Source organism: Lathamus discolor, chromosome 1, assembly GCF_037157495.1.
Source record: "Lathamus discolor isolate bLatDis1 chromosome 1, bLatDis1.hap1, whole genome shotgun sequence".
In the NCBI taxonomy this organism is placed as follows: Eukaryota; Metazoa; Chordata; class Aves; order Psittaciformes; family Psittacidae; genus Lathamus; species Lathamus discolor.
Window position 1 is genome coordinate 117,429,219 of NC_088884.1, and position 17,260 is coordinate 117,446,478.

The 17,260-nt window shown below is 39.8% G+C and overlaps 1 protein-coding gene across 2 annotated transcripts in view; it reads left to right on the forward strand.

Annotated features, from left to right (window-relative positions):
• The window catches only part of SNCA (synuclein alpha), a 70,816-nt gene extending 62,447 nt beyond the window's left edge, over positions 1-8,369 (forward strand). For both annotated transcript variants that reach the window (XM_065692056.1, XM_065692046.1), the window contains exons 5-6: positions 6,275-6,364; positions 7,744-8,369. In XM_065692056.1, the coding sequence (XP_065548128.1) occupies positions 6,275-6,364; positions 7,744-7,776 (123 nt within the window). In that variant the 3' untranslated portion in view covers positions 7,777-8,369. The remainder of the gene's footprint in view (positions 1-6,274; positions 6,365-7,743) is intronic.
• Positions 8,370-17,260: the final 8,891 nt, after the last annotated feature.

Here is a 17,260-nt window from a genome sequence, read left to right on the forward strand (position 1 = left end):
AGAATATTTTTATTGACCTATGCTTCTCTACCTTGCTCGGGAGAGTATCAAGTGAGGCATGGGTGTGCCATCTCTCTGATGCGAAGTTTAGTTACCATAGAATCATTACCACTGTTTTTCAATTAGCAGCTATGGAAATCTTTCTAAAGCTCCAGCTTTTTCTTTCCCTACCTGTGGAGTTATCAATGTCACTGCAGATTTTGGAAGCTGAAAAGGATGAAGCTGACTGTGTGTTCTGGGTGCATTTACATGTGTTACTGCTGGCATCCTGACTCAGGCCTTAGGCAGCCTGTTCTTTTAAGTCACCTGTAATTAATGCAGATGTCCATCATTTTAGAACTTGTATGACCTGCTGGTCTGACCTAGGCAATGGGCAGGTTCTTCATGTAAATCACAGCCATTTGTCAGCAAATAACCTATCAGCAGCTCTAATTAGGTACTTACCAGCCTGCTTAATGCAAAATATTAATCTGAGTTTGAGGAAAGTTGATTGGTCACAGAAATGTTCCTGTTATACTCTGAACTGAGTTGAGTCTCATCTTTACAAGTAATACTAAACAGGGAATTTTAAAGGAAGAGAGCAAAAGTATCACACAATCTGTGTTGCATTGAAATTTGGTTTTCTAGTCTTTTACAACACTTCATAAATTGTTGTAAGCAGCAAGTCTTTCCAGCTATTTATAAACACCAAGATGGACCTGTAATCAGAAATATGTAGACAGTCTTCACATTTTTTTGTCTTTCCATAGGCCTTAGGCTTTATCCGCTTCACTTTTGTTATGGCCAACTGACTGGCATAAAAACAGGAATCAAAATGCAGCCTGTAGCACTTGCAGGCACTGTGTTGGCCTTTCAATGAAATTGTGCTATCATGCTGATACTTATTTGTTTAATTAAATGTTTCTTCTTCACTTCTACTGTCCATTTAGGGAGAAGGAGGGCTCTAGTCCTATTTCATTATTGGTATTCTAAATGAGTTGTGCACTGGAACAGCTAGTTTCCTTCACACATAATGATTTCTCATCATTTCATTCACTTAGGTGTTCAGCTTAGTGACAATTAAAACAGTTTACTTCTTTCTAGCTAGTGAATAGATATGTCTTCTGTCTGTATCTTTGGAGTAAAACCGCTAGACTGATGCTCATGCTTTGTCATTTGCACCTCAGGCTTGGAGCCACTGACTGTTGTATTAAGTGAGCAAACCTATAGAGCATCCTAAGCTGACCTGGCAGCTTGGTTATAACCAGTCAACTCCATGTGTTTTGTACCTTAGGACTAGAAAAGTAAATAAACTGAGACCTTTTAGCATATCTTTGTTTTGCATGTTGTTGAGAGTTTGCTGTTCTGTTCAAGTGATTTGCTCCCGCCAGGTAAATTGGACTTTATGGTCAAAATACCTGTAAAAAATAAATTACCGAATTGGAAAGACAAGTATTTGTTCACTTAGGTCCAATATCCAGACACCAAGTATTTCGATACTTGGTGGATAAAAAGAATACCAATTATTTTCCTTTCAAAGGTGAATTTTAATTCCATTGGCACGGCAAATTGCTATTCAGCTTGTAGCAAGAGGTGAATTTAGACAGTATGCGTAACAGTTGTCCTTGAGGATATACAAAACAAATCCCAAAGTTTTTCTTCAAGCCTGCCATATAATAACAGTCCCTGAAGAAAGTTCTTTTACAGGGTTTTTACATACCAAAATGAAATGGGTTTAGTCAGGCTAGATATTCAGTTACCAGTTGTGAGGGCTTAAGGCAGCCCTGGTGAATTTAGGTTTAGGATGCAGTAACGGGCATGAGACCAACAGCTTTAGGGATAATCAGTTTCTCTCTAAATGATGGTGTGGCAATAAAGGCAGATTAGTAGTACAATTATCTAGACTGTAACAACAACAAATTTAATAATTCACTAGAAGTTGTCTAGACTTAACGTATGAGCTTGCAAAGATGTACATGACCATGCCTTGCAGGCAGGCAGGAAGCAGGCATGGCTTCTTCTCCAGATGCACTGCTCAGAACAATTGATGAGCTTGGGAAACATCAAATTCCCTGATGGGATTGTCCTTTCTCCTGTTAAGAAAGCACTATGTGGGCTTGTTCACTAAGCGTTGCATCCCACCTCTCTGCCAGTTCTGTTCTTAGTATGCAACAGGGCTTGGAAGTAGAATACAAGGCAATACTACCCTTACTGTAATCTGTTAGCACATGGTGATTTTGCAAGGTACTAATGCTATTGGATGCATATCTTTGATTTTATTTTTTGTTTCAAGCTCCGCCAGGTACCAGCTGGTATGCATGTACAGCTGGACTAAGTTAAAAATGCTTTGCATGAAATATTTTGTTAAGGGTCTCAAGGGACTTTAAAGGTCTTTAACAAAGATGTGGACCTAAATTATCTTGTGAACCAGCTTTTTTCCTCTTCTAGTTCACTGCTTTTTCCATAGTGCTTCTTACCTTGTTTTGCAGCTAGTCAATAATTATAAAACACTCAATACAGACTGGCAAGTGATGTAGTGCAACCAGGGTTCATTGAGTTTATAATTATTTTGTTGAAATTAACTGTTATTTCTCATGTTACATTGTTATGTGTTAGAGGCATGTGTTAGCTTATTTTTATGTATAGAATTCATTGTGGATGTAGAGCTTTCTGCTAGATAAAAAAAATCCTCCCACAATATCTCTATGAGAAATTGAGGGCACAGGACTCTCTGGAGATGTATAAATACAAGTTGTACCCAGAGTGATCATGCTCCAAACTGAGATAGAGGTGGGTATTTGGTTTTTCTGAAGGGAATCTTCAGGGGACAAGCAGACATCCTCAACTTCCCATTCTTCTAACACCTTGTTTATTGTGTGAGTTATAGTTTTCCCTTTTTAAAGTGTTTTCCCTGCACTAGAGCTCATTCTCCTCAATGAAGAACTGACTTAATCACTGAGAATCTTACGTTTAGCTTTTCAGAACTAATAAAAATATTTCCCTCTGGAAATGCCCTCCTAAATGGTTTAAAAATAGAGGTGACTGCTTCAAGAGAAAACCGTGTCTTTCGTACTAAGATAAGAATTGGTCTATTGGGTGTTGTTTGTCTTCCGTAACTGAGTTAGGTTATGGAGTTACTGATCATGAGAATGTAAAATTTCTTTTTTTTTAAGGGGGAGATAAATAATGATACACAGTGTACCTTTAATGGCTCTGGGTTACTGGGGGTGGGCGTTTACCTTTGTGATACTTCAGAGTGACAAGTACACCAGAAGCAGAATGTGCAAGCATTTAAAGTGATGTGGTCACCTATGCTATACATTTAGATATAACAAATGTGACCTTGACCAATATCATTCTTATCTGAACTGCAGTGACATCAACATGAAAGGTGATGTTTGTGTTAATGTTACCAGCTTAACAATGGTGGTATGTCTTTCTCAGGAAAACAGTCCCCTTGATGATTTGATACGGCTTCTGGTTTGCTTCATTAGAAAAAATGCTAGTATTGTGGTTGAAAGCTGCAGAAGAATCTCCATCCTGAATTTGTTGAAGGAATTTGGGAAGATGGTAAATTCGGCTTTTTTTAAGGCATTGTGTCTTTGTAATGCCAATGGACAGTCAAGACCCTTGGCAGAGGTTCCTAACAAACACTGTACAAGCTTTGAAGCTCTTTGAAATCCGTCTGGCAAATCTTGTTCTTCATTGCAAATAATGGTCATGGCAGTTTCACTTGCCATCTGTTCTCCTGCTACCGTTCACATTAAACTGCACGCTTTCTTCCTTGTGCAGCCTCAAGACTGATTCTGGGTGCAGTTTTTCTTGATGCAGCAATTGCTGGCCAAAGCTGTTCCTTAATGATAAGGGGAAGCAGAAATTAAATTATATCTTAGATCAAACAGGAGAGCAGTAGACTGGAACCATAGGTCCTTAGAGCAGATATGTTAGATCGAGTGCACAGTAACAGCTTTCAAATTTGCTTTATGCACATTATTTAGCTATTTCAGTCAAAGTCGATAAGGATTGATGTTACTTCTCATAAAAGTAAATCGGCATAAATACTCCTAAATATTTGTTTAGAAGCTGGATATTAAATATTGCACATCAAATAATCTTAGGAGCTTGAGTGTTTTGATAAGCTGGGGGAGAATTGTAATTAAGCCCTGTTTTTCTGATAATTTCATGCTCGAAAAGTAACCTGTCATATTTAACACCCAAAATTACTAGTTCTTCTGGAAGACACAGGCCTAAGTAAGGATGTTAGCAAGCTTATTCATTGGTGTCCCTGGCTGCATTTTGGAATTTGTCCATGTTATCTATGCCATAGAGCAAGGCAGAGTGTTAACTGTTGGCAAGCCCATGCACAGAGGCAACTTGGCAGAATAGTAGGCATTAGCTCCACAAGGATTATGCTGTTTGCATGTAAAGGAAAAAGCATATCTGGCCCAGTGAGAAGCAGTGGCACCAGAAAACTTCATATTGGACCTTTTACAGTCTGAAGTAAGAGATAGAAGAATTCACATTGTGGAAAGGAATCTGCACATCATGGACTTTGAGGGTGAAAAACGTGTACATGCACATGCATCAGTGCCAGGAGAGGTGACCAAGGAAGAACAGGATTTGTATCTGGCAGATAAAGTCACAATTTGTGAGTGGAGAGATGCAGCAGGTGAGGAGCAGAGTATTATGACTAAGGTCACCTGGTTAAACCAGAGAGGGAGCTGATACACAGCAAACCGTGAACAGCAGAAGCATGATAAACACTGTGTGAAGGTAAAGAGGGTTTAGTGCCACCTGTTGTATTATTTTCTATTTGGTGTTAAACTTGCAGAGGTGAGTTTCAGGTTTAGCTTCTCTTATCCTCAGCTTATCTCTAGCCTAAATATAATTATCATCACAATCCTATCAATTGTAGACTTTGAAGAATTACCTCGTTAGTCTAGTTTGTGGCTTACTTAATTTTGTACTCACGTCTATGCTACCAACCTGAAGGGTTTTTTGAAGTGAATTTCTTCCTGAGTGTCTGTAATGCTTTTTTAGTGCATTTTTGTCTAGATTGTCAACTCATATAAATCAGCATGGTCACAGTAGTTCCACTGAGCTACTCTGCATGTTTTCATACCAATTTTCTTACAGTTCAGGATGAACTCCAGTGGTCATTGCTCTGGCAAAGTTCATGTTTCTTCTCAGTGAACTTCTGTAGTAACAACTACTACAGGAATTGGCCTGTTTGGAATGGTTTGGGTTTGTTTGGGGTTTTTTTCCCTTTATAATTTTTGTTTCCAATGGTAAATAATATCTATAGTTCTAGGACAACACTTAAAGTAAACTTACTCAGCAAGTTATTCCTTACACCGTTGTATGTCATTAATTCCCAGAGGCATTTATACAAATTTCTTGAAAATAGAAGTGCTTCTGTAATGATCAGTAATGGAAGAAAGTGTAAAAAGCTGGGTATTGTACGCTAATACTGCACACTGTATCATATGCTAGTACTGCACAGAGTAACATGCCGGTTGACATAGTAACGCATAGAGAAGTGTGACCCGTTAAAGAAAAAAACCTTTTCCCAATACAGCTAGGTTCTAAAACTGAAGCTAAAAACCAGCATGCAATAGCCTGAGTTATAATAGTTCTCCCTTTTTTGGCTACTTCGAAATTTACTGCAAAAGGGCTAAAACTGTAAAATAAACAATGACTTATGAGGGAATTGAAGTGTCTATAGCATTAAAAAATACATATAATTGAATTACTAACATTAAAAATACCCAGTTGAATTACTGTTTCATTTGTGTGTCTTGATACTACCAAGTCGTCTGGCCTGCTTTTACAACTCCTTTAGTGTACCTGTGACTGTATTCCCCAAGTAGTTAAACAGAAATGAATGTGATAACCTACTTAAACAGTGTGTATGGGACTGTGTCTCTCAAGGAGCAAAACAAAACTTCTTGTGGTTTGGTTCATGACTTGACCAAAGCATTTTATGTGGGATTAAAATATTTTCCAAAGCTGTTCAGCAAGTTCGTGGTGGTACTGTGCTTTTGTTCAGATTGACTTCTTGGCCTGTCCATGGCAACAGAGAAAGGCGATATCAGCACTTCAGCTATTTGGAAAGATGATGGTAGTCATTCCCATGGATACCCCTGTGGAACATGGGGAAGATCTCTCTGGAGCTATTCACAGCCCCGGCAACAACCCGCAACCAAGGGACAGGCCAAGAAGTCAACCACTGATGGGGAGGAATGACAAGACAAGCAGTTAGTTTACCACTTTTGTTTCCGTGTTTTAAATGTAGAATGAAGAAGGTTTCCTGCAGGAGGGAATGGTGAATAATACCAATGTTGCTGTGGATCCTGAGAATGAGGCCTATGAAATGCCTCCAGAGGTAAATATGTTGTGGTATTTGCTGTGCATGCATGCAGGAGAAGGGGGGTGCGCACTTAAGTTACATTTGCCTGGCAGGCTGATGCTGTGAGCTGCAAGGGCACAGCAGAAGCGCAGTCACTTTGGCCAAGATCTGGGAATCAGAAAATCCATTGCTTTCTTGATAGTGAGAAAGTTTACCAGACAAATATTGTGTATGTTTTGAAACACTTGTGGCTGGGTTTCTGAGTAATCTGCAGTAAACTTGTATCTTTTTCTTAAGTTTGATAGGGCGTCTGGGAAAAACTGCATCTTATCTACCTAGATTGTTTTAATAGCTTGGCCATTTATCAAAGCATCACACTTTGCAAAGCACGACAATTCATTATTATACTCTTAAGTTCATGCAATTGTATGAGTAAATGATCTTGTTGGTTTTTTCATGAAGCTGCTATCTAAAACCTTACTACAGTGTTTGGCATGATGCATTGGTAGTTGCAGTGGCAGTTTCACAGCAGTATAGATAATTAGGCTGCAAATCAGAGGTATAAAACATTTAGGCCATGATCCAGTAGAAGACTTACAGAATCATAGAATCATAGAATAGTTAGGGTTGGAAAGGACCTCAAGATCATCTAGTTCCAACCCCCCTGCCATGGGCAGGGACACCTCACACTAAACCATCCCACACAAGGCTTCATCCAACCTGGACCTTGAACACTGCCAGGGATGGAGCATTCACAACCTCCCTGGGCAACCCATTCCAGTGTCTCACCACCCTAACAGGAAAGAATTTCCTCCTTAGATCCAATCTAAACTTCCCCTGTTTAAGTTTTAACCTGTTACCCCTTGTCCTGCCACTACAGTCCCTGATGAAGAGTCCCTCCCCAGCATCCCTATAGGCCCCGTTCAGATACTGGAAGGCTGCTATGAGGTCTCCATGCAGCCTTCTCTTTTCCAGGCTGAAAAGCTCCAACTTTCTCAGCTTGAAGGCACGCTTCACCGCTAACGTTGAATATCACTGAAATTAGGAGGGCTGATCATGTAACTGTAGTTAAACACATACTTAAATGATCTACTGGCTTATACGAGTGTCTGCAGCACCTAGTGTGCTGTTCAGCTCAGAGTTAGTCCTCTCTCTCCAAGGGAATTGCCATAGGTAGCCTTGTGAGTTCCTGGCAGCATCAGCTGAATGATGTGTTAATCACTGTAAAAGCCTAATTCTCTTGCAAATACCACAACCACAGTATCTGGAACAAAATAATGAGAAATGGAAAGATCCTGATCACATGAAAATCCATAATATTCTGATACTGAATCCACTTGGACTAGAGCAAGCAGTAAAGGTAGGGTGCATTTATCTAAAGTACTAGTAGCACTGACTTCTGCTCTCCTCATTAGGAAGAGTATCAAGACTATGAACCTGAAGCATGAGAGTCCTTTCCTTCCTTTGTATCTCCTGAAATCTACTACTAAAGACATCCCATCCTGTACAAGTGCTGAGTTCCAATGTGCCCAGTCGTAAAATTTTTTTACAGTTTTTACAGTGTATTTTGAAGTCTTCCATCAGCAATGATTGGAGTATCTGTGACTGCATCCGCCTCGTTTCAGCATTTCCCTCCTGCTGAAATGAAAGCTGGTTGGCAGGGTTATTGTTGTGCTGTGGATATTGTGGCTTCAAGTTCAAACGTTAACAAAGAAAATATTAATTAAAACCACCTAAGTGTCTACTGCTTATTTCTAACTCTGTACATGTTTTGTTGATAGGCTGTCAGTAATTTGATATTGTTTATGATACAATTTTTATTTGTTTCCTATGACTATTCTTTCTGTGCAGAGATGACTTATTGTGAGAGCTTTATATATATGTGTATGTATTATACATATTAAAAAGAAGTAATCGAGCATGAACTATGCACCTATAAATATTAGCTGTTGAAATTTTATTGTTTTGTGTTGTGTTTTATTAACCTGTGTCTGTAAATACTGTGATCAACTGAAGCAAATAAAATGTAACCCATTAAAAACGGACTCCTAAAATAGTGATGATTTACACCACCTTCTTTCCTTTCCAAAAGGCCCTGTTAATGTATTCCTGTGAAGGAACAGGAGGAACAAAACCAGCAAGGGGAAGCCCACTCTATACAAAAACAGGGTGAAGAACTGAGAGTACCAGGGCCCTTTGAAGAATTATTATTTCATGGTTGTTAGAGCACTGAGCAATACAGAAGAGTGATAGATTAGTTGCAATCAGTTTGTCTTGTATAAAGATCCATTTAGCAAAAGTACAATCTCCTGTCTTTTTTTAAACACTATAATTTTTGTTATTATATTGCCTGGATATTTTTCCATCTAGGAAAATTTTCTTCCAATCCGGAAGATTTAAATGTGGGATACTTTAACTTCTCTTATGTTTTATTATCTGTTATTTTGAACCAAATGTTGCCTCTCACTGAATAATGTAGTATTTTTTTGTTTACGTTTCTCTAATCCTGAGCAGGATTTTGAACTTCACATACATCTAGTCCTCCCAGTGTTCTAGGGCATGGCTCTTAAAACAGGTAAATATCATTGTCTGGTTTTGTAAATGTGGAAACTTTGGCATAACCACATAATGCGTGACACTGGTATTTACAAAAGGAGACCCTAATCCCCAGAGGCTGAACTCGACAACGTGTTCTTGAAATGATCTCCTTTCTGGCTTTCTGCAACCTTCCTTGTATTGGAATGCCCAATGTGGAGTAAATTTTTCCAGGTATGTACCCATCGTAGCTGCATACAGTTGGAGCTGATGGTGTAGCATAGTGAGCCAGAATCACATGAACATATTGGAACTGGTGCTTCCAATTTGTCATGTCACCCCTCGTTCCCATCCCCACATTTCTAAGGAATTTTATTTATTTCTGAATAATTGCTGTCAAGCTTTTTTCAAAGCGACTAAAAATCCCCTTGTTCATTTTAACAACTTGCAGATATTTTCATCAAAGTCCACCGCTCTTTTGCAGAAATGCTTCATGACAACCTGAAACAACCCACTAACAATTTGCAGTCTTCTTTACAGGTGGTGTGTCAAAAGAATCTCTTGACCTGGACATCTCTGCTGTTAAAATTCATCTTGATGCCTCAGCAGCAAATTTATTGATTGCATACATGGAAAATAAATATCAGGACAAGGCACAATGTCCAAATATTGTAAGGTACTCCTTTTATAATTATTAACACTGGTTAAGGATCTTTCTGTTGTAGTAGAAGGTTTCAGGAAGAAAAACCCAGCACTGTAGCATGATTTATTTTCCCATTATGCTAGCAGGGACTCAGCCACCAAAAGCAACAACTGAGGGCAGTCAGATGCCTGATACTTCAAGAAATAGCACCTGAAATAGCAGCCTGACTAGAACGCATATTTCTATTGTTCATCTTCTCTTCCACAGCCCACAGGTCTTGATCGTTCTGTTGTTTTTCTATTAGGGAATCAAATTAAACTGTTTGGGTGCTCACATGCTGCAGGTAAATCGTGTGCTTCTTAAGTAAGCTGTGGGGAGCAGTATGTCATAAAAAAAACAGTAATAAGAATAAATTGACTCCTGAGACTGGTCCATTGTCTAAGCATGTAGGAGTTAATTATTTTCTTTCATAGGTTAACATCAGCAAATCATTCAGAGTTTTCAGGTCATTTAAAATGTACCACAGGCAATCAGATTAGTTCTTGTGCCTCTTGCAAACATGCCCTCAGATGCCCCCAAAAGTCCATGGGACCCCTGGTTACTATGGCAGCACAGTAAGATGCACTGCTCTGGTAACAAGCTGCATTTTAATTAGATTCCTTAAGGGCTGTCTGACCATCCTTTGCAGGTAAACTAAATGCCATTTTGTCTTATTTCCTGCAGTGCGATGAATACTGACACGTGGATTGCAAATGTCAGAATTATGTTGGAGAACTGGTAGCTGAACTAAATAGCTACTGCTGTATTCAGATCTTTAAAGTGTCTGCCCTGGGTATTAAAAAATGGTTGTACTGTTGTGATCACATTTGCTTAAGCAGTGCCTGCCAGAGAGGAATATAGCTCAGAGTACTTTTTTCCTTAATAGCCTTAGATTTCAACTCAAACTAAAAACAATCCTCTGGTCCTCAAATTATGAGTTAGTAGCAATTCTCACCATATCCCAGTCCTCCAGGGAATAAAAAAACCACATTGCTTTTTTGTTCTGACAGATTTACTTGATCTTATAATGGTTCCTAATTAGACCCATTGTAATAATGGTTTTATTATTGTAAACTATAATTTTAATACTTGTTTTTGATGCCTTTGGTATAATGACTTGAAATCATTGTATCTGAGGGATAAGGCAAGAAATGCCCTCACTGCTACAAGACTTTCCTTCATTCCCTTGAGACAGGTATAGGCAAGTTAAGGCACATTAAAATGTCCTGAACTCGAGGAAAAGTAACATGCCTGCATCTCTTCAGGAAGTACAGGTTTTACTCATCCTGGCTTTCATAGTATGGGCAGTCTAGGCTCAGTGATTGTCATATGGAAACATCCCATGTGAACAGCAGGTCAACCAGTTGCAGCAAGCCTGGCATAGAGCCCTCTGCCTCCAAGCACCGGCAGACTCAAAGATTCAGGGCCATCTATTTAATCTGTGAAATTATTCCAGGAGCACAATGGAAGACGGGTACAGAATGGCTGCCTATGCATATTCATAAAATCTTAATATATAAGTAGAACTACTTAATTGTCTCTAAGATTTGATCCGAAGTTCATTGAAATCTGTTGCAAGATTTCTACTGGCTTCACATAAGTGTTCTAGGACACCCATAGTACCCATGCATTTGATCTTCTCATACAAAGTATGGGTGCTATAATATGTACATAATATATATGAATGTAATGCGTGTGGCAGTCTATACTGATGTGATGAGTTTCCAGTTCTTTTCTGTATGCTTTTTAGGGAGAAAATAACTGCTGAAACTCTTGTTTCTAGAGTTTTTTAAGTCTCTGGCTGTACGGTACTTTTTTTGTCAGATAGATGGTGTGCAACGGATGTGATGCTCCAGAGCTCTGATCCCTAACTCACTGAATATAAAGGGAGTGGTTTTGTTGACTTACGTGGGTGTGGATGATTCCTGGTGCCTCTCTTAAGTTTGCATAGAACTCAGAGATAACAGAGATCAGATGATCAAGGCCCCTTTGCAGAATACGTTAGAGGAATGAAAATAGCAGAAAAACAAAGATTACCATAAAACCCTACAGCTAAGGCGTCACCAGGCTTTTTCAGCAGTGCTGTGGTCTTGCACACTGGCAAAATACCGTACTGTAAATACTGCATGGTGCAATGTACCTCAAATGTTTGATTTGAATGGAGTAGTTGATCCTAGGTATCACAGCCCTAGAGGTAATTACTCATTCAGGTAATTGATATCTAATGACATATTAATGCAGACTAAATCTTTGTGTTCCGCTCTGGAATAGCTTATGAGGTAAGTGGGAGAAGATAGATGGTTTCCTGCTACTGGTTTGGTGTTTGATTTCAGTCCACACAAGGCTTCCAGTGACTTTGGCTAAATTACTTGATACTTTCTGGCCCCCAGCTTGAGGCTTTCAGTATTGCTGGGAAAGACATTAATAATGGTTTTCACAGGATATCATCATTCTGCTTGAATATACATGGGTCTGAACGAATAGCATGTTTCCACATAAGCAGACTTGCTCTTGAGTTACAGTAACCAAAAGCAAATGACACCTTAGCCTTTAGTGTCTCCATGCTGCTTTTTTAATGGAAAATATCATCTGTTTAAGTACAGACATAAACAACTTTTCTTAAGCCTGCCTGACATTTAATGTGTAACTCCGAAGGTTCCTCTGATCTAAAAAAGGCTGGCAGATGGAGAAACAGCAGGTGGAACCTCAGATGAGACAGCCAGGAGGTAACAAACAGGGTAGGAAACTAGGTCAGATGAGATTTCTTCCATGTTGGAAGAAACGCATTGAAAATGCTTCCTCCAGTGGAGGCATAAAAGTGGGATTTTAGCAGTTTTCATTAATATTTGCATCTCTGAATAGGTCGGAGTCTCAGCATCTGATACATGTATAGGCGTATTTTTGTGGGAAGGGTGAACATCTGAGGTTTACAAGTGTGTTTCTTTCAGCTGCAGCATGGGAGATCTCTGTGTAAGAGGCCAGAGCACCCATGCATTTCTGATGATTAAGATACAACAAGAGAATGTTAGGAAAAGCAAACTGATGGGATACCTCAACTTCTTTTCTTTTTCTCTTTACTCCCCACTCTCCCATTTGTTTCTTTCTCTCCATAAATCTGCTAAATTTTCAGAGGGTTAGTTCTTACCCTGTCCCCATTGCTGAGTGTCCATATTACTGCAAAATCTTACTCCAGCCATTGTGTCTAGTACATTGCGATGAGGCTCCGTGTTTGCCTGGAGAGTTGGGACTTGGTCTTTGACCCTCCCTCTAAAAAGAGGAAGGACCACAGCTTATCTCTTCCTCAGGATGCTTCCATCACTGCTGCATCCAAAGACATGGTAAGGCAGAAGCACTGCCAAAAAGCACTGAAGTAGACGTGTGATGGATGTTTAAGAAAGGCAGAGGAGGAGGCTGGAGAAGCAAAACAGCCGTGAAAACCTTGCTGAGAGTTGGCTGGAATTCATCCTGCCGCCCTCCTCCAGGCAGTGCTTCAGGTGTCAGAGGCCAAAAATAGAAAATAGCCTGTGGTTTTAAATTGCTTCCAGGGACGGGCACCTCAAGGAGCCAGGTAGATGCAGAACAGGGCTGCTTTGCTCTCCCTGAGGCAGAATTACCCTGCCGTTTGAGGACACCTGGCTTTTTATGTTGAATTCCCTTTGCTGTTTTTCTGCCACTTGAAGTCCTCTGCACCAAGAAAATAATAGCAATTGACTGAGGAGTGTTCTAAATTAATAAATATAAAACAAAGTATGAAAGCTGATTTCATCAATCTCCTGTATAGGAAAGGGAATTGTGCAATGCCCATGGGACTGTTATCCTCTGTTGTCTGATTGGGAATGTTATTCATGTGAATTTGAGTTGTAAAATTCTGTGAAACCTTGCAAAAATAACAAAGATGGTCATCTAATGTTAGCATTTGTAAGACAGGATCCTGCTGAATTGATTACATTGCCCAGTTCCCAAAACCAGAAAAATCATACAAGGAACAGCCTTGTAAGAAGCATTAAGACAAGACAGTGCTGTTGATTCAAAGTGGACAAACATGTTAATAGCGAAAATGTAAAGGACAATAATTTCTAAATGCTACATAATAAGGCCAGGAAGAAATGAAATCAGTTCTGTCAGTCCACCAAGTAAGTGGCAACTTTCACTGGCAAAGAAAGGTGATGACAGCTCCCACGAAACACTTGAAACAAAACTCCTCCTATTTATTCAGCCCCCTTGCACCAAAATAGAGTTCCCTCCTGGCCCAGATTTGCAGCATGAGTGATTTACTTCATTTGAATAATTAGATGTTCTTAGGTGTGAAATAAATGAAAGTGAATTCAAAGCCTTCAATTTTCATTTCCATTCTCAGCTTTATGAAAACTAAGCAAATTCAAATATGATCATTCCAGTCTGTTACAGTCTGTGCAAAAGGCAGTTACTGTTCACTGAAGGAACAGGTCTCCTGTATTAATGCATTTCACGGGCAGATGAGTTTTTCTTGCCACTAGGAGTTGTTCAATACCTGCATGTTTATAATGTAGGTTTACTGTTGACTGCACCTGATAACAGACCTGATATTTGGAAAATGCTTGAAGAAAAGAAGGAAATTGTCCTCCTTTTTTTTTTTTTTCTCCAAATTTCATGCACTTTAAAATACGTCTGAAGCATGATTTTACACATCCTTATGGGGACATCATCCTGCATCATGTTGTGTACCTAGGGGTATACATGCATATTTCTTTTTTTAATGGATACTCTTTGTGTTTGTGTGTGCACGCATATGGGTAAGTATGTACAGACATTGCCATTAGGTACTGTAAAGTGCTACTATTATAATAATGGTCTTTGCTGGGAGGGAATTATCCCAAATTCAAGGAATGCATTTTAAAGACATTTAATGTAAATACTAGGTAACATTTGAAAGCTTCCAAGTTCTAGCCTCACAACTACCAAGCCAAATCTGAATTAGCAGAGTTCTGTAGATGTAACCATGTAACTCTACAAATCCAGACGTGGCTTATTTTAGGTACAGCGCTGGTTTACCAACATCATTTGGTTCCTTACAGTGAAATATGCTATATTAATAAATAGGTACTGTTGCTACTACGCTTCCAAACTAGGTGTTCTTGATGATGCAGCTACCTCAGTTGAGAATCACATTTATTCTCACCTGGGTAGTGTTTAGTGCTCTTTCAGAAGCACTTGTCACAGTGCCAGTTCTACTTGACTAAGCATGATAATAAGAGCACCCTCCCCAGAAACTCTGGCATTGCCTAGTTGCACAATGGGTTTCTTGGCAAACGTTTGTTATGTGGGGTTGGCCTTCTGCTCCTAGGAACAGTGTGTTTTTTCTGAACCCTTGTCAGTGGGACTTTAGCTCCTATGTAATTGTGAACAAGCTCCTTGTGTGAGCTGCTTTACTGTGAACTGCAGAGCATCATGTAAATAATCATGTTAACTCAGGGCAGTTTGTCTCTCACAAAGAGATAAGCTATGCTGCTTAAATAGAGGGAATTACCCTGAGCTTGAATATCCACCTGAGTAGATGAGTATTTGCAGAGCAGCTCTCACTCAAGCAGCTTGACAGCAAGTCAGCTCCAGGAGGATGTTAGCTGGCTAATGCAAGTCAGTCTAGAGGAAATGGAAGCAAAAACACATGCTCCCTCAGGAGGGTGGGTAGATCTGAAAGAAGAGAATTGGCAATGAGAGGAGTGCACTTTGGGGAGAAAGAGCATTTAACATGTTGATAAATTGCCCGTCTGTTTTCTCTCTTTAATGACTTTATCCTGTCCTGTATTACAAGGTTGCTGGAGAAAAAATCATTGGCAATTCCATGACTCTTCACTCCCTAGTACAACAGGACCCTAGAAATTACTGAAATGTAACTGAAGTGTGAGGATAATACTGTTAAACAGGAGGTCCATGAGTCAAGTGTGTTGCCTCTGGAGACCCTTTTGGAATCTGAACAAGTATGGGGGGTTTTGAGGCAGAGTTCAGCTCTCAGCTCCCTGCAGGCTACTTCAGCCCTTTGTAAATTGTTGCCTGAGTTCCTGCCAGCCCTCGCATTACATGGAACACAGGTGCATCCATGGAAAATAAAGTCTGAATTTACTCAACAGCAAAGAATTTTTACATTGCTTAAAATGATGTGTCTGTGTCTGTGCAGCTCCCACCACTGTCTGAACCAGCTCTGCCTTCACCTGGCTGACAGGGGTGTACTTTTTAGAGAAGATGCTGAATTCAGAGTGAGATTGACTTTTATCTCATTGTGAAAACTGGGAAGGAGAGGAATAATGTGTGGCTGTACATTTGCCCAGAGGTAAGTGAGAAGTATGCCTTTGCTGTTTCTTCAGTACCTGCAGAAGCAGTGCGTCCAATGTAGGGCTGTGCCTTCTGCTTTTGTGTCTGTGGCGGGCATGCAGGCTTGCCATTGGGAAATTAAATCAATGGACAAGTACAGATCCTACAACATTGCAGCACATCGAGGGAATCCTTTGGTAGTGTAAAATACTGAGGCAGACTTTAATTCAAATTCTGTTAATTGTTGGTGTGGTTCCTACCCCAGCTGAATTTATGACCTCAATTGTAAAACAGAAATACCTGTACTTGTAGATAGCCCACAGATCTGAGAAATGTTACTACTGCTAATTCAGAAGCTAATCTGATGCCCCTGACTAATACGGACATAATATGGCAGAAGAAGATAAAGAACTAGAAATGAATTTGTAGCTAGTTGCCACAGTTTGACATTTCTTTCTCTCTGTCTTCTCCTGTCACATGTTTTTGTCTTTTTACCAGGGCTGAATGGCTATCTTAACTTTAGGAAACACAGCACAAGATCAAGACAACCGAGCTGGAAACTGTAGAAGAACAAGATTGCAGGCTGTTCTATGTCATGCAGGTATTACTGCTAAAGTGACTAAGCCATACTATTTATAGAAGTCTGACTTTTAAAGAAAGGAAACACTACTACAATTGCAGGGGGTTTTGTAATATCCCACTGAACATTCTACTGGTGGAAAAAGCCAACAGCAGGTTTTTTCTTCCAACTTCATAATTTAAACTGAAAGCAAAAGAATGGCGTCAGTTAGATGTAAAATTCCCACCCCCCCCCCCAACCCCCCCAGTATTTCTCATTATATGAAAGATATGAATGTTTGTGTGGATATCACTGATTTGCACATGAGTTTGCAGCTGAGGTACCTGAAGATTAATTTGTGCCCATCTTCACCGGCCTGGTGCCGTGCCACAGCCGCATGCTGACCCCAAGACCCAAATCCCTACTGAACTGACACTTGGGCTAGAGGAAAGCTGTAACTTATTCTGATCAGCTCTGTGTTTATTGATTGGAGCAGCAACACCCTAGTTTGAGCTCTGGCACTGTTGTGCCCAAGTGTTAGGAATTGGAGAGCATCCTTCCTAGCCATTTTTTATTCCAAGATCTGTAAAGAAGTTCACTCACAAACAAGAATGGTTCTGACACTGTTCCCAAAACACTCTTGCTGAAGAATAGCCTGTTTTCTCTTTTAACTTTTGTTCTTGTCTTTCTGCTGATCTTACAGTGTTCAGTTACAAAGCCAAAGATGTGTTGACTGTCAGGTCATAACCTTGCACATCCCTAATTCCCAGTGGAATCTCTTTAGAGACATGACATACAGAAAGTGCAGGGTCAAAACAATTGGAGATGCACTGACATTGGAGGGGGAAGAAAAGGCCATCTCTGCTTT